Source organism: Corythoichthys intestinalis, chromosome 2 (genome assembly GCF_030265065.1).
Source record: "Corythoichthys intestinalis isolate RoL2023-P3 chromosome 2, ASM3026506v1, whole genome shotgun sequence".
Lineage (NCBI taxonomy): Eukaryota > Metazoa > Chordata > Actinopteri > Syngnathiformes > Syngnathidae > Corythoichthys > Corythoichthys intestinalis.
In genome coordinates, this window is record NC_080396.1 from 61,388,043 (window position 1) to 61,412,954 (window position 24,912).

General features: G+C 39.4%; 1 protein-coding gene across 1 annotated transcript in view; it reads left to right on the plus strand.

The window, feature by feature from the left end:
* Nucleotides 1-8,899, plus strand: part of ntsr1 (neurotensin receptor 1 (high affinity)) — a 61,646-nt gene extending 52,747 nt beyond the window's left edge. Inside the window, exon 4 of the mRNA XM_057830523.1 lies at nucleotides 8,491-8,899. Within this exon, the coding sequence (XP_057686506.1) occupies nucleotides 8,491-8,746 (256 nt within the window). The 3' untranslated portion in view covers nucleotides 8,747-8,899. The remainder of the gene's footprint in view (nucleotides 1-8,490) is intronic.
* The last annotated feature ends 16,013 nt before the right edge of the window (nucleotides 8,900-24,912 follow it).

Genomic DNA, 24,912 nt, shown 5'->3' on the forward strand with positions numbered 1-24,912 from the left:
TTGAAGTGATTTTTCTTTTTTTGAAGCAACTTATTTTTTGACTGAATAGTAAAGACAAAAACGTCCCTGCCAAAATGTGGCCCAAACACAAATCGACATTACTTCAATCAAAAAAATTGCTTCAATCCCAAAAAAAATTCAATCAAAGAAAAATAGCTTTCACATGCATTTCTATGAGTCTCAAATTTATTTTTGCATTCAAACACTTTTTTTTTTTTTTTTGGATTGATTTTTTTTTTTTTTTGATTGAAGCGACTTTTTTGGGATTGAAAATATATATTTTGATTGAAGCAACTTTTTTTTAATTGAAGCAACTGTTTTTTTGATTGAATAATAAAGACACAAATCTACCTCCATATGGCTCCGCTCAGGGGATACAATTTTTGACTGGGGTAACTACATTGGCACGACACCGGCATGCGTACCATACTGTATTTAATGGTTGACGATCTTGGCGAAAAGAATTGCCTAAGAAGCCAGATTTAGAATTCCCCTCAACAATGATGGGAAACAAAAAAACGCTAATTGTCAACTTATTATTATAAATATTCTTGAAAGTTAATTTTATTGCTGCCACTGCGTTTCGGGGTCATCAATATGTTGTGCCCCCCTGCCCTTAAAGTCAAACTCCGCCTATGAGTTTAGTGGATCAGTGGATCTCATGTTGTTATAGTTATGTGGTGGCTATGTGGTGGTTATTTCTTCACTATGGGGTACCAGATATTTCTATTATGGCATCTTGTTTACGGGTGAGGACAGAACGGAGCAGCAGATAGACAGGTGGATCAATGTCTGCAACCTTAAACCCTAACGTCTGCCATAGTGAAGAAGCTGAGCCGAATGGCAACTCTCTCAATATACTGGTCAAGATAGAGTATGTTCCCATTTCACCCATGATTAGAACAAGATCATGGATACAAGTGGCCAAAATGGTTTTCCTCCACTGGGTTTCGGGGTCCTCAGAGTTAGGATGAGAAGCTTGTTTATCCGTGAGGTCCCCATGGTAGAGCCACTGCTTTACTTTGGTGGGTCAGGAATCCATTGAAAATCCTTAGAAGGTCCTCAACACTGAAACCAAGGGCGTAGGTTTAAAGGCCAAATGTGAAGTAAGGTTGGCCAACCATGTTTTTGAATAATATCAATGGCTAAACAATTATAAGCATATTTTCGTTATTTTTTTTTTTTAACGTAACCCTTCCAGATTCTTTGTTTGACCCATAGCAACGCCCTTGACAATGAAAATGCTTTTGTTCGACAATCTTCGGAAATCTTCGGAAGTGACGTCACACCGAGAACTGCGAGGGAAGTCCGCCATACACACTGTATTGTTGCATTGCTTCTCGGTTAGATGCCACGGCGGTGTGTGGTGATGTATTGTTCTCAATCTAAAGAAAAGTATGAGTGGCTGAAGGATAGCAGGGTACGTAAATGGACATCTTTTGTTCGCACTAAGTGAATGAATTTCATGCCATCATCGAGTCGTGTTCTCTGCTATAAGGACTTCGAAGATGCCTGCTTCCTCAACCGGTCTGCTTATGATCAAGGATTTGCAAAAAAGTAAGTGTGATTTTTGGATAGATGACTGATGACTTTGTCAAAGCAGAGCTGCCAACTGTTGTGGAACAGTGCTTAATTTGTAAATCATAAGGTGCAGGAACGCAAAGTACATATGACAGCGCAGGGATGACGGCACGTGCACAGGTCCCGGAACATATTGTCATAGCCCGAATAGGGATATAGAAAGGAGAGAAGTGAATGATGGCTTCCTTCACTTTATTGTGGCAACAGTTAAATAACAAATAACAAAAATAACAGCGGACTGCTGCAACATGCGACCGCCAACTTCGCTCTCACGCTGCACTACGTCACCACTCTGCTGTCCTTCACGGGCCCGCACCCAGTTACGGACATTACATTATGCAGAAAATAGTGCTGAAAACAAAACGCAAATGCCCACTTGCCATGCTGTGGGACATTCCTTTTTTTCCTTCTTTTCTATGTGCTTTTCTGACTCATTTTGAACCATCTTCCTTCTTTTTGAAAAAGACAGTAAATGCATCAGTCTTTTTTGAAATACCGTTTGATCCTGGCTGCTTGCTCCCAAGATGCCACAAATTTCAAGTTTTTTTTTTTTTTTTTTTTTAATGTCAGGAGTGTGATTTGTTGGTCCAGCTTCTCAGTGCACCATTATTTTGTTTTATACTGTAATGTCGTAACTGCGTGTAATATTCTGATAATATGTTTTTCAATGTACCCTGAAGTGCACGCGACGTTACTCATGTTTTGGTCACGTGACACGGGAGTGTGATAGAGAGGCACAGGCTCTGTCTATCGCTCCGCACAGCCTGCCGAGAGCCCCAAGCTGTGTTCGTACTGTTAGCTCCATGTGTTCATAAAGAAACAAAGTTGTCAGCACGTCGTGTGTTTGATACCTTTGTCAACAAAAATCTCATAACAAGACACTATGCACGATCTGTTTAAGAGACGCTGGGACTGGAGAGCTGTGAGTAGTAGGAGGCGAGGGGGAAATGAGCGAGAAGCAAAACTTTGCGGTCGAATATGGCGGCAGTCTGCTATTATTTTGTTTTCTTATTGTTGCCACAATAAAGTGGAGAAAGCCATCAACGACTCATCTCCTTCTTTCCCCCAACATTTTTATATTATTATTTTATATGCACGAGAGCTGCCAGATCTGCCAAAATGAACATGAAGTCTGATTATTATGTTTTTTTAAACGATGTCATCAGATAGACAAAAACATAAAATTATGTGCAAATGCCTGCATCTTCAAATCATGAAAATAATAACAGCCTATATCTTACCTATCTTGTAATCGCGATGGGTCTTGTCTCCATTCCATGTCAGGTAGTCCAGGCACATTGTTTGCATCCTGATTAGCGTCTGGCTAATACATGTTAGGTCCAACATAAAATTCCAACCTCCTCTTCTTCCTCCAACTCTTCAGAAACTTGGATCTCCTCCCTTGCGCTCGATCTATCGCTTCTATCGCTGTTTGAATCATTGTTTGAGGGGTTTTGTATGGCGGCCGTATGGAGCGCTGCCATCACTCTTCTCGGTGTGACGTATCACTTCCGGGTTCGGCCCCTTTCAGGCTCGAACTTCGGAAACGCAATTATTTTGTCAAATATACAGCATATAAATTATTTTTTCACGCTTTATTTGTTGGACAATGTTTAATTACTTTAATTGTGACCCTATTTGGCATGTTATGAAATTACTTCACGTTTGGTCTTTAATCTCAGCATTAGTAGGGGACAGTATAACAGCATAACCTGCATGTACACTTTTTGCTGGGGACAGGACATTATTAATACCAAACAGATTATAGAACGGGGGTCAGGGCTACATTTCTCACAAATATGAACCTAATTAATTGATAGGTGAAATGATCAATGCAAAATAAATCTGTATTGGCTTATACTAGTCATCAGTCAATCAAACGTGCGTTTCAGGGGGGAAAAAAGGACAAGCACGGACAAGAAAAGGAATAAATGTAAATCTGAACATTATAAAAATAATTCACTTAATAATGGTATGGTCTATTATATCCTAACAACCTATAGGAAGACAATCTAAATTACCTACAGTGAAGAAAATAAGTATTTGAACACTATGCTATTTTGCAAATTCTCTCACTTAAAAATCATGGAGGGGTCTGAAATTTTCATCGTAGGTGCATGTCCACTGTGAAAGGAATAATCTAAAAAGAATAATGCAGAAAATCACTTTGTGATTGCAGAGGTCAAACGTTTCCTGTAGTTTTTCACCAGGTTTCCACACACTGCAGGAGGGATTTCGGCCCATCCATCAGTCAGGTTTCTGAGCTGTCGCTGAGAAACACAGAACCTTGTTATGCTTCTTACGGAGCTCTTCTTGGTTTTCATGGCTGTGTGCTTCAGGTTATTGTAATGTTGAAAGACCCAGGCATGACCCATATTCAATGCTCTGACTGAAGGAAGGAGGTTGTTCCCCAAAATCTCACAATACAGGAACCCAGTCATCCTCGCTTTAATACAGTGTACTCGTCCTTTCCCATGAGCAGAAAAACACCCCCAAAGCATGATGCTACCACCCCCATGCTTCACAGTAGGAATGGTGTTCTTGAGATAGTACTTATCATTCTTTTTCCTCCAAAGACAGTTAGTGGAATTATGACCAAAATGTTGTATTTTACTCTCATCTGACTGCAAAACTTGCTCCCATGACTTCTCCGCATCATCCAAATGGTCGTAGGCAAACTTAAGACGGGCCTTGACTTGTGTTGGTTTAAACACGGGAACCTTCTGTCCAATGCATGATTTCAAACCATGACGTCTCAGTGTACTACCAACAGTAACCTTGGAAACAGTGGTCCCAGCTCAGGCCATTGACCAACTCCTGTCGTGTAGTTCGGGGCTGATTCCTCACCTTTCTTAGGATCATTGAGACCCTATGAGGTGATGTCTAACATGTGGCTCCACTCCAATTGAGATTGACTGTCATGTTTAGCTTCTTCCATTTTCTAATGATTGCTCCAATTGTGGACCTTTTTTCACCAACCTGCTTGGCAATTGCTCCATAGCCCTTTCCAGCCTTGTGGAGGTGAACAATTTTGTCTCTGGTGTCTTTGGACAGCTCTACAAGTTTGAGTCTTACTAATTGTATGGGGTGGACAGGTGTCTTTATGCTGCTATCGACCTCAAACAAGTCCATCTGATTCAAGATAATATATGGAGTGGAGGTGGACTTTTAATAGGCGGACTAACAGGTCTTCAGGGTCAGAATTCTAGCTGTTACACAGCTGTTCAAATACTTACTTGCAGCAAATAAATTGTTTTTAAAAAATCATGCGTTGTGATTTCTGGATTTTTCTTTTTAGATTATCTCTCTCACAGTGGACATGAACCTACGATGAAAATTTCAGACTCCTCCATGATTTCTACGTCAGAGAACTTGCAAAATAGCAGGGTGTTCAAATACATATTTTCTTCACTATTTATAACTGAACTCATTATATAATGAAAATAAGGTTGCTTAAAAGTTGGTGGGGACCATTTGAGCATCCTGAAAAGTTGGAGGTGTTATGTCCATACCGACCCTATGCAAACCTATGCCCTTGACTGAAACCAATGTGTGACCGCTGTAACGGTTTGCTGACAATAATCAGGTCAAAAATTTACCAACAATCTAAAATTGTTACGAGTGGTAAAAATGAGAGGCTAATGCTGGGGAACCAGCAGCTAGTGACCAGAATAGTTAGACTGTTTCTTCAATTACAGCATTCAACTAAAATCTCTGCACTTTAGTCCAGCAGTTCACAGGCATTACTTATTTTTCTATATAACAAAAGCAGAAAAGCTTCTAATTAAATTAGGGCTGTCAAACGATTAAAATTTTTAATCGCGTTAATTACAGCTTAAAAATTAATTAATCGTAATTAATCGCAATTAATCGCAATTCAAACCATCTATAAAATATGCCATATTTTTCTGTAAATTAAAAATATATTCTGTAAAATAAATTGTTGGAATGGAAAGATAAGACACAAGATGGATATACACATTCAACATATGGTACATAAGGACTGTAGTGGGCATTTAACTCTACTGTCATTTAAATCTGTCTATGCTGTCCTCACTCCAAAGCGTCTACTTTTTCCAAAGCTAGACAGCTAGTGAACGACGCCTTAATAATTAGACTTCTTCCTTTTTCATCTGATTTATTAATAAAATGGCCTCAAACCATTGTCCTCTTTAGACCGTCGTAAAACTACAAAATAAAAGTACACAAGCATTGCATTAGCAACAACGTTAGCTTAGCACGCTATACAGGTTCACTAAACATAAACAAAAAGCGTCTCATACAAAAAAATATAACATTTCGCTTACTAACATAATATGTACATTCTTTACAACAACCATACTTACGGACAAATCTTGTCCAAGGATCATATAAGCACAACATTATCAGCCCGAGACGTCGTGCAGCCATAATGAACTGGCATGAAAACAATAAACCATGTCGCAAAGCGACCACAAGAGTTCGCTGTTGGACAGCACAAAAAGCCTTGCTGTAAAACTTACCAAAAGGCAGAATACTTTCTGAGCGGGACATGTGCGTTAATTGCGTCAAATATTTTAACGTGATTAATTTAAAAAATTAATTACCGCGCGTTAACGCGATAATTTTGACAGCCCTAAATTAAATACAAGTTTCTCATCAAAGACCTTAATTAGTTTAACACCAAATCAATCATATATTATACAGTTGTGGTCAAAAGTTTACATACACTTGTGAAGAACATAATGTCATGGCTCTCTTGAGTTTCCAGTTATTTCTACAACTCTGATTTTTCTCCGATAGAGTGATTGGAACAGATACTTCTTTGTCACAAAAAACATTCATGAAGTTTGGTTCTTTTATGACTTTATTATGGGTTAACAGAAAAAGTGATCAAATCTGCTGGGTCAAAAATATACATACATGGATCTGAAAAAGCGAATCATTGACTTGAACAAGTCAGGAAAGTCACTTGGAGCCATTTCAAAGCAGCTGCAGGTCCCAAGAGCAATAGTGCAAACAATTGTTTGTAAGTATAAAGTGCATGGCACTGTTTTGTCACTGCCACGATCAGGAAGAAAATGCAAGCTATCACCTGCTGCTGAGAGAAAATTCGTCAGGAGGATGAAGATTCAACTGAGAATCACCAAAAAGCAGATCTGCCAAGAATTAGAAGCTGCTGGAACACAGGTGTCAGTGTCCACAGTCATGCGTGTTTTGCATCTCCATGGACTGAGAGGCTGTCGTGCAAGAAGGAAGCCCTTGTTCCAAAAGCGGCACCTTAAGGCTCGACTGAAGTTTGCTTTTGATCACATGGACAAAGATAAGACCTTCTGGAGGAAAGTTCTGTGGTCAGACGAAACAAAAATCGAGCTGTTTGGCCACAGTGCCCAGCAATATGTTTGGAGGAGAAAAGGTGAGGCCTTTAACCCCAAGTACACCATGCCTACGGTCAAGCACAGTGGTGGTAGTATTATGCTGTGGGGCTGTTTGCTGCCAATGGAACTGGTGCTTTACAAAGAGTAAATGGGATAATGAAGAAGGAGGATTACCTTCAAATTCTTAAAGATAACCTAACGTCATCAGGCCGAAGATTGGGTCTTGGGCGCAGTTGGGTGTTCCAACAGGACAATGACCCCAAACACACATCAAAAGTGGTAATGGAATGGCTAAATCAGGCTAGAATTAAGGTTTTCGAATGGCCTTCCCAAAGTCCTGACTTAAACCCCATTGAGAACTTGTGGACAATGCTGAAGAAACAAGTCCATGTCAGAAAGCCATCCAATTTAACTGAACTGCACCAATTCTGTCAAGAGGAGTGGTCAAAGATTCAACCAGAAGCTTGCCAGAAGCTTGTGCATGGCTACCAAAAGCGCCTAATTGAAGTGAAAATGGCCAAGGGACATGTTACCAAATATAAGCGCTGCTGTATGTATATTTTTGACCCAGCAGATTTGATCACTTTTTTCTGTTCACCCGTAATAAAGTCATAAAAGAACCAAACTTCATGAATGTTTTTTGTGACGGAGAAGTATCTGTTCCAATCACTCTATCGGAGAAAAATCAGAGTTGTAGAAATAACTGGAAACTCAAGAGAGCCATGACATTATGTTCTTCACAAGTGTATGTAAACTTTTGACCACAACTGTATGTGGTCTAGCTAGCTGGCAGAGCCACTTGTTTCTGTTTTCTCCAAGTGTCAAATAAATCCTTTTGCACTTGTTGCTAGCCAGTAACATTGTTCATCAACCCATTGTGACAATGTTTAAAAGCACAAAAGCTGATATCTGATTGGACAAAAATATGGAGTAGAAGCTGGGCAGCCAGGACATACTATGAAACTATGATAATAGACTATCAGATTGAATCATTTTTATTCATTGATAAGTTTTAAAAGACGCTCAGTGGTTCTGATTTTGTTCATAAAATAGGAATTTAAGTTCTAACCATTTTTCCCATTCTTTTTTCTTGCTTCCTACCACATTTCAAACCTATTGTATTATTTCTGTTTATGTATACAGTATGTGAGATGGGCTGCCAATCAGTTCTCTCTCCCAAAGTCATTTGGGATTGACCCAGCTCCTTCACAGTCCTTAAAACGACAAGTAGATGGATGGATGTGTAAAGTGAAACGAAAGTTCTTTTTCAGCTATACATGGATTAATTGAAAAAGGCAAAACAAGCACTTTAACAAGAATTGATAAGAACTAAGAATGCATTAAAGTGCTGAGCTGCAGTTTAAAAGCTAACACTAAGCATATCTGCAAGTAATAAATTGCACAAAGCAAGTTTCCTGATTGAGTGGTGCACAAAATAATCGTGCGTTGACAAGTGAAGTTGAATCATATTGATTTCCGAGTAAACTAGAACCTTTACAATGTCATGTTGGGTATCCCGTCATGTAACATTGACTCTTATGTTCTTTTCCAGTACCCTGTACGACTTTTACCACTACTTCTACATGCTGACCAACGTCCTCTTCTACGTCAGCTCAGCCATAAACCCTGTCCTCTACAACTTGGTGTCGGCACCCTTCCGTCAGATGTTCTTCTCTACACTGCGCTACTTTTGCATGCCTTGCCGTCACTCCCCCAGGAGGCAACCAGGCCCTATGACCCGCCATTCACTCAGCATCTCCAGCAACCATACCGTCTCCACCAACATTATCAAAGAGACAGCCTACTGAACCCATTGGACTACATATTTTGCCATTTTATGATTGGACTATGAGTCAGTTTTTGTCATAGATGTGGCGATCATCCTGAACATGGACCTTCATTGTGAACTGTTGTGAAATAAATTGATCTGATTGCTTCAGTGCAGGGGTCACCAACTCCGGTCCTCGAGGGCACCTATCCAGTCTGTTTTCCATGTCTCCCTCCTCTAACACACCTGAATCAAATGCATGTTTATCAGCAAGCTCTTCAGAAGCCTAATAATACTCCAGAATATTTTATTCAGGTGTGTTGGAGGAGGGAGACATAGAAAACAGACTAGATAAGTGCCCTCAAGCACCGTATTTGGTGACCTCTGCTCTAGTGTGTTGCAAACATCTCCTACTAGGAACAATAGTATTATTTCTAATAATGACATAGAAGATGCCATTGCTGGTCCACAAGGCCACTTAATTCAGTGCTCAAGGAGTTGCAACTACAGAGCTCGTATTATTTTCAGCGTAGCATCGTCACAATGTATTAATTTGGCTTGTAACCAACTGTGATTTGGTTTCAAGACTTAAAAAAAAACGAATAAACTGAGTTTATTGCTGTATAAATCCTTTGCTAAGAAAATTACGATTAAAAAATATTGGCCTCCGCTGTTACTATTCTACCAGTAACAACATGCTAGGATCAGAAATCATTGGTGATGTTTTGGCTGACTGGTTAGCACGACGTCTGATACGGCGCCTGAGATCAAGGGTTCAAGCTGTTCCTGTGTGGAGTTTGTTCTCCCTATGCCTGAATGGGTCTTTGCAAGATAATTCAGTTTCCTCCCACATTGCAAAAACATGCATGCTAGGTTGCTTCAACACTCCAATTTGACGTACAGTAAGTGTGATTGCGAGGGTGATAAGACATTTGTCTTTTTGTTCCTTGTGAGTGACTGGCAACCATTTAAAGGTGTACCATACCTCTTGCTGTAGTTTGCTGGGGTTAGACTCTTGCGTGTATAAATCCTAAGAAAGTGAATGAATGAGTTGCTCTTTTACAAGAAAAACTATCATTAATTCATTTAATTTGATTGTTTCGTTTCGTTTCGGTTCTGTTCTGTTCTGGGGTTTTTTTTTTTTTGTTTGTTTTGTTTTGGTTTGAGGACTAAAACGCTTGTGATGGTAACACACTCCATTCGGGCAGGAAATTAAATTTTAAAGAAATATGAATAATACCAGAATAGATTGACCTTCGGTTAGTTCTTTGTAAGAGCACTTACTTAAATATGTCATTTCTACAGAGTCGTTTTCTTCTTCCACTTAATGGCTTAAAACAGGGGTCCCCAACGACCGGGCCGCGCATTTGGTACCGGGCCACGCAGAAATAATAAATAATTTATTAACGACTGCATTCTGGTCGATTGACTTTGGCCTCGATAATAACGTATGACGTAGGTCCTCGGCCATCATCATATTTGTTCCCGGAAATACAGTGGGGCAAATAAGTATTTAGTCAACCACTAATTGTGCAAGTTCTCCCACTTGAAAATATTAGAGAGGCCTGTAATTGTCAACATGGGTAAACCTCAACCATGAGAGACAGAATGTGGGGGGGGAAAAAACACCAGAAAATCACATTGTTTTATTTTTAAAGAATTTATTTGCAAATCATGGTGGAAAATAAGTATTTGGTCAATACCAAAAGTTCATCTCAATACTTTGTTATGTACCCTTTGTTGGCAATAACAGAGGCCTAACGTTTTCTGTAACTCTTCACAAGCTTTTCAGACACTGTTGCTCTGTATTTTGGCCCATTCCTCCATGCAGATCTCCTCTAGAACAGTGATGTTTTGGGGCTGTCGTTGGGCAACACGGACTTTCAACTCCCTCCACAGATTTTCTATGGGGTTGAGATCTGGAGACTGGCTAGGCCAATCCAGGACCATGAAATGCTCCTTACGAAGCCACTCCTTTGTTGCCCTGGCTGTGTGTTTGGGATCATTATCATGCTGAAAGACCCAGCCACGTCTCATCTTCAATGCCCTTGCTGATGGAAGGAGATTTTCACTCAAAATCTCTCGATACATGGCCCCATTCATTCTTTCCTTTACACAGATCAGTCGTCCTGGTCCCTTTGCAGAAAAAGAGCCCCAAAGCATGATGTTTCCACCCCCATGCTTCACAGTGGGTATGGTGTTCTTCGGATGCAATTCAGTATTCTTTCCCATCAAAACACGAGAACCTGTGTTTCTACCAAAAAGTTCTATTTTGATTTCATCTGACCATAACACATTCTCCCACTCCTCTTCTGGATCATCCAAATGCTCTCTAGCGAACCGCAGACGGCCCTGGACGTGTACTTTCTTCAGCAGGGGGACACGTCTGGCAGTGCAGGATTTGAGTCCCTAGCGGCGCATTGTGTTACGCCTTTGTTACTGTGGTCCCAGCTCTTTATAGGTCATTCACTAGGTCCCCCTGTGTGATTCTGGGATTTTTGCTCACCGTTCTTGTTATCATTTTGACGCCACGGGGTGAGAACTTGCATGGAGCCCCAGATCGACGGAGATTATCAGTGGTCATGTATGTCTTCCATTTTCTAATAATTGCTCCCACAGTTGATTTCTTTACACCAAGCGTTTTACCTATTGCAGATTCAGTCTTCCCAGCCTGGTGTGGGTCTGCAATTTTGTCTTTGGTGTCCTTCGACAGCTCTTTGGTCTTGACCATAGTGAAGTTTGGAGTGTGACTGACTGAAGGTTGTGGACAGGTGTGTTTTATACCGATAATGAGTTAAAACAGGTGCCATTAATACAGGTAACGAGTGGAGCCTCGTTAGACCTCTTTAGACCTCGTTGGAAGAAGATAGACCTCTTTGACAGCCAGAAATCTTGCTTGTTTGTAGGTGACCAAATACTTATTTTTCACTCTAATTTGGAAATAAATTATTTAAAAATCAAAGAATGTGATTTTCTGTTTTTTTTTTTTTTCACATTCTTTCTCTCATGGTTGAGGTTTACCCATGTTGACAATTACAGGCCTCTCTAATCTTTTCAAGTAGGAGAACTTGCACAATTGGTGGTTAACTACATACTTATTTGCCCCACTGTAAATAGCCCACACAAGAATGACTGAAAAGCGGACATCTTTGGACAGATTATTTACGGGGAAGAGGGGAGACTGACGAGCCAGAAGATGAGCCTACAACCTCGAAGAAACAAAATCTATGCTACTTCCCAATCACCAAAGACCCACAAACTGCAAAGGAGTGGATTCGTGACCCATATGTGAATAAACCGAGTGATTCGAGCATGTCTGCAACAGGAATATCAGTTTGTAAAGATCGCAAATCACGGCGACCTTCAACGTACATTTGAGACAACTCTACTGAGGTTCTGGATTAAAGTATTTCGGAATATCCTGACATCGCTAGGACAGCAATGAAACAAACGAAACAAGCTAAGGCCTCCCACTGATTCCGCGGGTGAGTTGTATTTTCCCTGCACTTAACACGACAGGGCTAAAAACAAATGTTATTTTATATTTGCTGTATTTTTCTGCCGCACATTGCCGGTTTCTGACAAATTTGGCATGCGCGTAATGTTAAAAATGACCGCGAATGCAGGGATTCCAAAGTACACAATACAAACTTTCTTTAAAGAAAGGAATATTAACTTACGTTTGCCATGTTAGCTGCACACAACTGCACGCAGTTCTCTCACTTCGCCATGTTGTTAAGCATTCATTTACACCATTTTTGTCCTGCACATATATGTTGATGATGTAAATAGTTTTTTAACACCGTTGAATAACATTAAGAGTCCAACTGAATATAAAAGAGGGCTTTTTTTACCGCAACAAAAGCTTTGGGAGCAAAATTTTATAAGGGTGCAAAATTTGACAACACCGGTCCGTGAAAAAAAGACCCAAATCACACCGGTCCGTGGTGCAAAAAAGGTTGGGGACCCCTGGCTTAAAGGTTTCAAAACAGAGTTCTGCGTATGGTGAGAGACAAAACTATATTTGTTAGAATTGAAAATGTCTGTGAAAAAAATGATAATTACTTGTGAAATAAGATGAATAATACCAAAAAGTTTACTCCAATCTGTTGTACTTAATATCGTTAGGCTAATAGCATAATTGCCTAACTCATATTTTAACATTTTTGGGAAAATGGGGGGTGGGGGATTTGCAAGCACATTGACTAAGGTGGAGCGTGTTTTTCAACCGCTCAAATTGGTTTAGGAAAAAAGCAGTAAGTGCAGCAGTGGTAGGAGATTAACATTATGCATCAATCTCAGTTAGGCAAAAGTATGACTTTATGTAATTATGCTGTTGGGCTAACAATATGAATGTTGGTATTCAAGAGGAAGATACAAGTGGAAAATAAGAAAATTTTGAAGGACAATATTGGGTGTTTTAATAAAATATTTGGTCATCACTATTACCATAGCTACAGATTCAATCTCCAATGAAACTGCATGTTTGCAAAGTTTAGAATTAGAATTTATCAATAGAATTTCAAAGTAGTCCATAAAACAGAACCTCTGTAAATGCACTGACCATGCGCCAACACGTTTTTGTTTGCTCACTGAACACGTGGGCTCAAACAAGAGGGAAGCAAGTGAGCTGTTGAAAATTAAAAGTAGCATCATCATTTCCTGCCTTCTTTTCCCCCACTGTGGCACCTGTCAAACCTACAGCAAATGATCATTCTTTTTCATACAAGGCATATACAGTATATGCTATGACAGAGTGAAGGCTGTGACAAAGAACGCACATGCCCTCTACACCTAACCAAAAGGCAACAATAAGTCCACAATTAATTAATCAGCCCTGATACAAATACATAAATTGATACTGATACATTAAGGTAAAAAGCAGTCTCTAAGGATCAATGCGTACCCATTACTAGAATATATTTATCAATTTTCATTGTGATTCATCCACAAATAATGGAGGATAGATAGTTTACACACCAATAACAACAACACGAGTCTCGCTTTATCATGTCTTCAAACTGTAAAAAATTGGCAGTGATTGTACAATGAAAGATATTTAAATGTTGTAAACACAATTTCGCGAAGATGGTGAATCATGCAGTTTTGCTTGTTTCTGTAATGTGCAAGTGATTGTCAAGTAAAGTTCAAATATTGGAGTTCCGTGGATAAATGTGCGTTCCTGTTAATGTCTGTAACTCCATTGCAACAATTTCTTGTTACATCACTTGGCTTTATCAAGAGCTTTGGCGTCTCCCTTAAAACTCATTGGTGTTATAGTTCACTGCTATGCCACTGCACTCTATTTTTCATGAGATTAATAAACACACTGACTATTTTATGGACTTTGTTATTTTTAAAAGGCTGATATCTTAAATCACAGAAAACTGAAGATAAAGTACTACATTTACTTTTGACCAGAGGTGGGTAGAGTAGCCAAAAATTTTACTCGCGTAGGTTACTTAAAAAGAATATTACTCAAGTAAGAGTAAAAGTAGTCATCCAAAAAAATGTACTTAAGTACAGTACAAGTAAAAAAGTATCCACTGAAACGAATACTCAAGTAATGAGTAACATTTTGAGTAACTGCTTATTTTTGTTTGATTTTTGTTTTTTTAAACAATGATATTTTTTTTCTCTCAGCACAAACCTATCCATATGAACTGTTGTTATAATGATACTGTACAATAATAACCCATAACATAACCACATTAAGCCAAAGAAATATATACAGTATATATATTTTTTTAAATCATTAAATTAAAGAGGGGAAAAAAACAGTTATGAAGCCTTAGTCTTCCGAATAGCATGTGTGCCCTGCCCTCTAGTGGAGAAAATAGTTCCTAGTTTGAATAGTGAATACTGTATGTAGTTCCTTCATAGTCACTATTATGAAATTAAAAGGATCATATCTCTGGTTTTCCGTGGTCAATCGGTGCCAAATAAAAACTGGGAGAGAGTTTTAAATCCGCGCTTTCGATTCATGTTGATGGCAGAGGTCTATGTTAAATACTTCATTTGTTACGGTGCTTTAAAGACTCTAAGTGATTGAACAGGCTGGCGTGATCGTAGAACGGCAAGCTTGCGTCTAATTGGTATAATGGAGTCATGTGATTATTGTTGCGACGTCACATTGGTGAAATTAGTAGCGCTACTCTTGGCAACAGCATTGCTAGCAAAAATAAAGAAATAAATCTAAAATGTAGAATAAAAAGGAAAAATGTAACGACTCTTTTGTAGCCCAAAGTAGCACCGGAAGAGTAGCGTTTTTTCTTCACAAATCTACTCAAGTAAAAAATATGGCTGAGTAAAACTACATTTTTCTCAAAAAGTTTCTCAAAAAGTTACTCAAGTAAATTTAACAGAGTACATGTAACGCGTTACTACCCACCTCTGCTTTTGACCTCCTAAATTTGGTTTTTTATTATGCAAGTTTTGTGCTACCTGTGGACTGTATAACATGTATTAGTCACAGCGAATAGCACCAAAACCATTTGATTTGTCTAAAGCCATTGATAACATCATTGATATTATTTCAAACAATACATGTCCAGTCGTCCATTAAAAGTCTCACACAGTTGTACTAATCGTGTTTTGGATCATTTTATAGTGAAAAAGCCAAGTGCATCTCCTGCACCTTTTTTTCAGTGAGCCGTGCTGATGTTGGCAAACCAGAGTACAACCAGTGAAAGGTGCACAAACACACACTTAGGACAGCGGGCTTTGACCTTTTTCTGACGTGCACTCCTGACAGTTGATAGCTGTGGCCTTAAGAGAATAATTGAATTCAGCAGGCGCATGGATGCAGTTTTTAAGCAGCTGTGGAATAAAAGGAGAACATTTGATCTGTTGGCCACGCCTTTAAATTACTGACCCAACTATAAAAAAAAATAATAATATTAATAATAAATAAAATAAAAAATAGAAATTTTTCACTCATAAACTTCTGTGGTTTATTAGTTAGACATATTACACATACTGTGCTTCCTACATGTGCAAACAATAACAGAATTGCGACATAAATTGTCAGATAAGTAAAACTAAAGATAAACTCCAGCTGTTTTATTTGTTTTCAGAGAAAATAGAATGTCTTCCATTTTTGGAAGAAGATTTTTTATAAATCATTGGTTGTATGGATTAGCAATTTTAGTAGCAGGCAAACAGAGTAACATATGAGAAGCTCAAAAAGGTTTATTTGGATTTTGGAAAGTGTGCAATAATGATTTAAATAAAGAATAAAAGAAGAATGAAAAAAGGTACTTGAGACAAACCACGAGCCAACAGCTGAAATACAGTAGTGAGAGAGCATGTGGGAAGTCCAATTATCTTGGAGTCCATGTTGATGACACATTGCAACCGGTTCTTTTGCAGGCTGATGGATGAAATTCAATGTTGCATTGCCATGCTAGGCCTCCTCTACATATGCTTTCTTGGGAATCCTCACTGGCTCAACAGAAGATAGTCCCAGTCTGTGTAATATGTCATGCTTAGAAACCCGTTGCAAGGAAAATTATCATGGCACAGCCCATATCAGTGCTTAGCAACAGTGCTTGAGAACAAGGAAAAGGTATGCAAAAGATGATAAAAGATGATGGAAGTTGCCAAGAGTTAGCAGTAAACCTAAGGTTAACAAGCAAACCAGTGCCATATATTAAGACGGTTACGACACTCCCATAGGCATCCATTATACGATTTTACTTCCGGGTTTTTCGGGTAGTGGGGCCACGGGTAGTTCCAAACATGGCTTCGACGAGGGCGGACCACATTCATACGAATGGCTGACTGTACAGTATATTCGGAGGTAAGTTGATGAAAAAATGATCCCTTTTGAATTTTCAACAGTCTGTATTCTATCAGAGGTGCTTTATAATGCATATGATGAGCTTTATTTGTACGTGCATGGCGTAATTATACAAATATTTTATCTTGGTTGAGGAGCGATTTTCTCCTTCTTTTTAAGCTGAGTCTGCTAACTAGGAACGTATCGCCAGGGATAAATTCATTAAGTCACGACCTCTTTTAAATTGTCAACTCTTTCAGAGGCCTTTTGTGACGTACACACTCATCTGTATTTGTGAGTATTGGTAGACAACCGGCTTTCAGTGCTTATTAGCTTGATTTTGTAAGCTTTGAACTAAGGTATCCCCTTCATGAAAGAGTACCAAGTCAATGCATGACAACCTGTATTCTTTACACCAAAATGTTTGACATGATTATAGTTCAGAAATGTGTATAGATTGAAAAGTGAAGTCAACAAATAATACACACAATTTTTAAATAAAAATACTAATTATATATATATATATATATATATATATATTTACTGGACTGTCTCAGAAAATTAGAATACACAATATTCTAATTTTTTGAGACAGTCCTGTGTATATATACAGGACTGTCTCAGGAAATTAGAATACACAATATTCAAATTTCCTGAGACAGTCAGGAAATTAGAATATTGTGTATTCTAATTAATAATCAGACTACTTCCTTTTTCATCTGATTTATTAATAAAATGGCCTCAAACCATTGTCCTCTTTAGACCGTAGTGAAACTACAAAAAAAAAAGTACACAAGCATTGCATTAGCAACAACGTTAGCTTAGCACGCTATACAGGTTCACTAAACATAAACAAAAAGCGTCTCATACAAAAAATATAACATTTCGCTTACTAACATAATATGTACATTCTTTACAACAACCATACTTACGGACAAATCTTGTCCAAGGATCATATAAGCACAACATTACAACGTAGGCGTCAGCCCGAGACGTCGTGCAGCCATATTGAACTGGCAAGAAAGCAATAAACCATGTCCCAAAGCGACCACAAGAGTTCGCTGTTAAACAGCACAAAAAACCTTGCTGTAAAACTTACCAAAAGGCAGAATACTGTCTGAGCGGGACATGTGCGTTAATTGCGTCAAATATTTTAACGTGATTAATTTTAAAAATTAATTACCGCGCGTTAACGCGATAATTTTGACAGCCCTAATATATATATATGTGTGTGTGTATATATATATATATATATATATATATATATATATATATATATATATATATATATACACATTTTTTTAGGTCACATTTTCATGATCCACATCAAGCTGTTGTTGGTGCCTGCTGATGGTGACTGCTGGCTAAGCCTATTTTTAAATAGCAACAAACAAACAAAAAAAGCCTTTTATTTCATGTTTTGATGACTGACCATTACCATCCATTTTTTCTGCTGCTCTTGGTCCTTGGGGAAACCATGCTGCACAACCAACCATCACAGGCCACTGATCTATAAAATGTTAGGTGTAAACAATGAACCATTACACCAATTTCACCAATTGTTCAATAAATAATGTAATTTTCTTTAACATTGGGTAATACGTTGTTATTGTTGTACATCGCACCATGTTGTGGACAATCATAAAATGTTGTTCCTGTCTTGTAATCATTTGGTGTTGCCAAAATGAAAAATGCCTTTAAAAAGGTACATGTTTGGTTTTGCTAAAATTAGAGGCTACATTCAAAACTTAGTTAAGTTTTGCAGTAAATATTTGTTAAATGTCTTTTTTTTTGTGTGTGTTTCAGGTCAAACTAAGTCTATAAAATAAAAACGGAAATGTACAAACACATATATAAGCATTACACATATAAGCAGTTGAAAGTGGAAAATAGAATTTTAAAAGTCGTGACCACAAACCCAAACTTTTTGGGTAATAGAAGTGTTTTAAAATGTCAATGCGACAAAACAAACTTGGAACTACCACTTAGAACTTGGGAACAAAATATGTTATACATGGCGTTATCTTTAATATATTACCACAGGTAGGAGAATCAAGGAAATCTAGACATTCTCTGGAAAAACAGTATTCTAGCTTTGAAAAATGAAAAACCTAAATCGTCTTGCATTTCAATGCACAGCCCAAAAACCTACACTAAATCCTTAATAAATACTGCTGTTACTAAAGCAAATACCAATGACAAAGAGCAAAACAAATACATTATGAATAAAAATCAGGATAATAATAATAATGTAACAATACTACCTGTACTACCTGTAATAATGTAACAAATCGTGTTCTAATCTGGCGGACTTTTTTTGCTGTACCTGAACACACTGTAGGGCTAATGTGACGGTGAGCAAGAAAGCGCGGCTCTATTTTGCTTTGTGTTTTGATGCTGGCGTGTGTTGCACAAGTTGATGGAGTAAATGATTAGAAACCTGACGAAGCTGGCGATTTCTTTGGGGATGTTACGACAATAAGAATTGTCACCGTAACTTATAAAGACTGGCGAACGAAGGAGGACCGCCGGCCGAGATCGACGGCCCTATTGTCGACCCAGCTCATTGATGCACACACCATGCTTATATTTTGCTATCATTTACATCTTCATTTCAATGGTAAGCGTCACCTTTACTGTTTTTTCTCCACCTATACTAACCTTTTTGGATCCAGTGTTGATTTCTTTCACAAGAATGTCAGCCGTGCGTCCGTCTTCCGGCAAAACAAACAAATTGCGGCGCTGTCAAAAATCGTTGTATTTCGAGCATGTTGTCGGATGTAGAAACAAATGGCATGTCAAATTTTACGTCGGATGTCAAAAAGATCGTGTGTCGAAGTGATCGTATGCTGAGGTACCACTGTATACCCTAATCATAAGTAAAGCACACGACAGCTCTGGATGCTAACTATCTCCATAATATTGGAATAAGTTGGATCACACAATAGTTTACCATGAAGATCTGCAAACATTTTTAGACATCACTCTCCTGCTCGCCACATGAGCCCTACTGCCCGGGGTTCCCGCCAACGATGGCTGTGCTTCCGCCCCGGTTCCTCGCAGTCGTACTTCCGTCCCAGCGCCCGTGCCGCCAGGCGCTTCTCTACGACGATGTCACCAAGCCCGTCTTAGGCCTTAACGACGCAGCCATCACCCGTCTCTGGCCTTCTCAACACCGCCAGGCCCGCTTCTGGCCTTATCAACGACGCTCCGTCTGTTCCTGGCCTTCTCGACGACGCCCCGTCTGTTCCTGACCTTCTCGATGACGCCCCGTCTGTTCCGGCTTTCTTGACAACGCAGCGTCTGCTCTTAGTCTTCCTAACAACGTCAGCACTGTGCCTGCCTCTCTGGCCACTGCTGCACCTCTGGAAGTCTCCAAGGTTGCCCCTCTACCGGCCCTGCTGGACGCCGCCGCCGCTGACCTCGCTACTGTGCCAGTGCCTCCAGAAGTGTCCGAGGTCGCTCCTCGTTAATTGCCTGGCATCCCGTAAATCCTCCCGATCGTCCTGCTTGGTCATCCAATGCCTAACATCCTGGATGTCCTCCTGATCGTCTCATTCGGTCGGCTTCCACCTGGCGCCCTGGACGTCCGCCCGATCATTCCGTTCATTGGGTTATGCCTGGCGTCCTTTGTAGGTGAATTCTGGGGGGACCTGTGTGGTGACCCTTCATTTTGTGTTCATAATTCACCCATGGAACTAATGTGGGGTATGTTGTGTTCCGGGGGAAAACTGGGGCCAGGAACACGAGCTACAAGAGTCAATAACATCATCTGCTACACTGGGGCTTTATATCTCTCTCAGATGCCGAATGGAGAAAGACAGCGACAGATTAAACAGGTACACTAATTATAATGAGTGTGAGCCTATTTTCTCAGCAACTTTTTACATGATTGTTCTCCATTATGTAAGAGGTCTAATAAACGTGCAATTTGAACACCTAACTACTATGTGCAACCTTCTTTCACATAAAGGTTAAAAAAAAAAAAAAACACTATGTGTATATTTTGTAGTCAATTGGCCATATAATTGTTCACAGAACCAACATCTGGTGAGACATCCTAACTTTGTCATTCACATCCGTCCTGTGATTGACTGATAACCGACCACTGAATAGGATAAGTGGCAGTCTACAAAAATTTGTTATATGGATGGATGGAAATATGCGTTAACGGAAATAACAAGTCATAGGGAAATCTCACCCCATGAAAATGTGTGATTATATTTTAAGCAGACCAGACGCCGATTTACATAACACCCACAAGAGGTTTCTCTCGCTCTCTCTATGTCTTAGTATAATACTAAATATACTTTATCTTTGACATTGCCTCTTACCCATACCAGCATTGAACATTTGGCCTTCTAATCAAAGTGAACGTTGTCTGATTACAAAGCTTCCTTTTGGGCAGAGAGCAGTGAAGCACCATTTGTTTTGTGCCAGACAAAGCAACATTACACTGATGATGATGCATCGCAGCCTACCAGGCAATTGGTGTTGCCACTCACTAAACTCATGTATCCAGGAAACAGATTTTTCATTTTCATCCTAACTCAGGGGCGGAACTTAGGGGGTTTTGGGGGGTTTCACCACACTCATGCCCGGGCCTCTAAGGGGCCCAGTTTGCGGGCGTAACGTGGACGTGGTTGGGCGAGGGGAAGGTCGAACAGAAAATGTTAGGGATGTCACAATCCGATCACATGATTGGAAATGTGCATGTGTTTAAAAAAATCGTCTTTTTTTTTTTTTTAACAACACTTTTTTTTTTCGGTATCGGATCGGAAGTGGGTATGGGCAGATTGTCAAAACCCGCAAAAAAGTTCCACTTGCTCCCCCTCCCACACACACAACGACGATTGTTTTGAAGGGCCTGCAAAAGTGTGGTGGGGGCCCGCAAATAATTGTCCGCTTGCACCGTTTGACCATCCACTCGGGGGATCCTGTTTATACTCATAGCACCTGGGACTTGTTGACATTTGTTCCACCACTGTTCGAACTCCAGTAAATTCTCTCCCAGTCCTCTGATGAATATGCACCTAGTAATAATTTTTAAAAATGCTCACAGTGCAATACCTGAGAGTGCTATGATAACACTGGGGAAAATTTTGGAAAAACAAATTCTGTGGAGTTCTATTTTTGTTGATTGAAACTAGGGTTGTTCCGATCATGTTTTTTTGCTCCCGATCCGATCCCGATCGTTTTAGTTTGAGTATCTACCAATCCCGATATTTCCCGATCCGATTGCTTTTTTTTGCTCCCGATTCAATTCCAATCATTCCCGATAATTATTCCCGATCATATACATTTTGGCATTAAGAAAAAAATGAATAAAACTCGGACGAATATATACATTCAAATTACAGTACATAAGTACTGTATTTGTTTATTATGACAATAAATCCTCAAGATGGCATTTACATTATTAACATTCTTTCTGTGAGAGGGATCCACGGATAGAAAGACTTGTGACTTTGTATATTGTGACTAAATATTGCCATCTAGTGTATTTGTTGAGCTTTCAGTAAATTATACTGTAGCCATGGCCAAATGCATGATGGGAAGTGGAACCATGACTGTGCGTAGTGCTACCAATTGATACCTATATCTTCTCTGCGTTGGGAAATAGCATAAGGTGTTAAGATAAAGATCAATTGCTACCTTGCTTCCCCACATTGCTTCCCATGATATTTCTAATTGTAGGGAGAGGGATTGTAAGGCTTTAGCCAATTAAAAAAAGGCTCCAAAGGCTAACAAAACTCACTCTACTCATTTTACGCTGCCTTTTATCTCTCTATATAGGGAAAACGGCGCCATTACAGATTGAGCGCGACAAAGCGTGAGTGGGTCGTGCAACGCATGCATTAATTGCGTTAAATATTTTAACGTGATACTTTTTTTTTTTAAATTAATTACCCCCGTTATCGAGATAAATTTGATAACCCTACCTTAAACCTAAACTAAAGACTCTGGATGAGTGTAACATATTATGTCTGTAACATTAATTACAATTAGAAAACGATTTAATTAAGAAATATATATATATATATATATATATATATATATATATATATATATATATATATATATATATATATATACATATTAAAAAAAAGGCATGGCCGATATTTTTTTGCCGATTCCGATACTTTGAAAATGACATGATCAGACCCAATCGACATCTGTAATTGAAACTAAAATTTGCATGTTGATCCTAAAACTGAATTTTATCTTGATAGTTTACCTACTTAATGCATTTTTGGGACTATAAAGGCATTTTCACACAAGCGAAAAGCGGCCCACGGAAAGCGCCAAATGGTAGGAGCCAGTAGGCTGACGTAGGTGGACTCTATAGACTTCATTATTACTTTAGTCTCAAGTCCCCACTAGTGCATTTATTTTTCATTGTTGCACAAGAAAACAACATTGTAAGTAAGAGTGTGACAATATCTCGATACAGCGATATATCGCGATATTTTGCAACCCAATGGGTTATCGATATGCTCCCGCCAAGAATCGATACTTTTATTTAACATATTGGCCATACAATGGAGTATGGATGCTGTAAACTGCTCAATGTTTGTTGAGCAATTCCTTGGCGGTCCACTAGGGGCGCTCGGGAGTGGCGGTGAGGGTAAAGTGCGCACAAGTTGTCTAGAGAAGAAGAGAAGCTCCAAGTGGGTTGGAAATAGTGACGAGATTTGTCGTTCACTTGAGCAAACGAATCCATTCCGGTTCGTTCAGTAAAAAGATTCGTTCAAACAAATCGTTCAACGAATCGTTCGCCCCCCTCATCTCCCTCCCCGCCCAAACGAATCGTTCGGTTACTGAACGGGAAGTGACGTTGCCGAACGAATCACCAAAGACCGCTTCGCAGTATAACTGAACGGGAAGTGACATTGCTTGGTCCCTCCCTCTCTTCCACATTGACCACTCGTCGTAGTTTCAGAAATGAGTGACAGGCGGTATCATTCTGCTTTCACAGACAGCCTCGTCTCCCTCCTGCTGCTGCAAAAGCGAGGGAGAACTTCCGCGTCGTCTGTCCTAGTTCTATGGGCTCAAAGTCATGGCTCGTGCTTGCATTTCGATTTAGGACACGGTTAAACATTTTCCTTTTGTGAGGGGAGTAGGGGGCGGGGGCGCACGGACTTTCTTTAGCAGGTTCTTGATCACACATACAATCACATATACAGCATGTTTGCTGTCACGAAAATAAAAATACATCGAAAGTTTAATTTCTGAATATGGAACGACCAACACATCATATTTACATCTCGCTCTGTTGTATTTTTGTTTTTTAGTATTAAGATGATCGTGTTGAATTTTTGCACTGGTATTAATAAATAAAATAATCCGGTCAGCTCCCCTGTCGTCCCCGCATCTCAGATCGTCAAATGCTGACGAGAAATAATTGTTTGCTCTTTACGATGTCGCCTTTCTACTCTCATTAGTCTGTTAAGAAAAATGTAGACATATTGCGACATCTCCCGTGTCCGCGTGCTTTGTTTTTTGGGCGCTTGAGTAGCACATGATGGACGGATTGACATAATTTGTCAAACCAACCAACACCTGACACGAAGAAGAAAAAAAAAAACACTCGGAAAAAAATTACATGTATATACAGTTTCATTGCAAATCAGTATTATGGTGATCATATTGTTTTTTTGCACTGGTATTAATAAATAAAATAATCCGGTCAGCTCCCCTGTCGTCCCCGCATCTCAGATCGTCAAATGCTAACGAGAAATAATTGTCAGCTCTTTACGATGTCGCCTTTCTACTCTCATTAGTCTGTTAAGAAAAATGTAGACATATTGCGACATCTCCCGTGTCTGCGTGCGTTGTTTTGGGCGCTTGAGTAGCACATGATGGACGGATTGACATAATTTGTCAAACCAACCAACACCCGACACGCTGACACGAAAAAAAAAAAAATAAAACACTCGGGAAAAAATTGACATGTATATACAGTTTCATTGCAAATCAGTATTATGGTGATCATACTAAATATTTTTTTCTGTGCACATATGAGGTAAATATCGCTGCCATGAAGCCTCCATATAGTGACAGTTCTCTGCCCGCTTCACTGCCGTCACGCGACCGCAGCTCAGCTTTTGCTTGCCTCGTAGCTACCCGTGTTTTAAATTACTGTAAATTTGATAGTATGTCGTCATAGGCAGTCACGAGTTTGTTGAGAAAAGTACTAGTCTAAACAATGCTCGCTAGATTTGTGTGGTGTTTTTGTCTGTTTGAGCAGCATTTGATAGGCTCCACGTTAACAAATATGTGACAAAGTCATTTCCTTTCATTTTCTGATTCATTCACCGCATAGTCATTACTGGAAAATCAAGTTAGCAGCAAGCTAGGTCAGGAACCGGAGGACCGAGTCACTGAACGGGAAGTGACAAAACTCAGTCTTGCCCCCCTGCCTG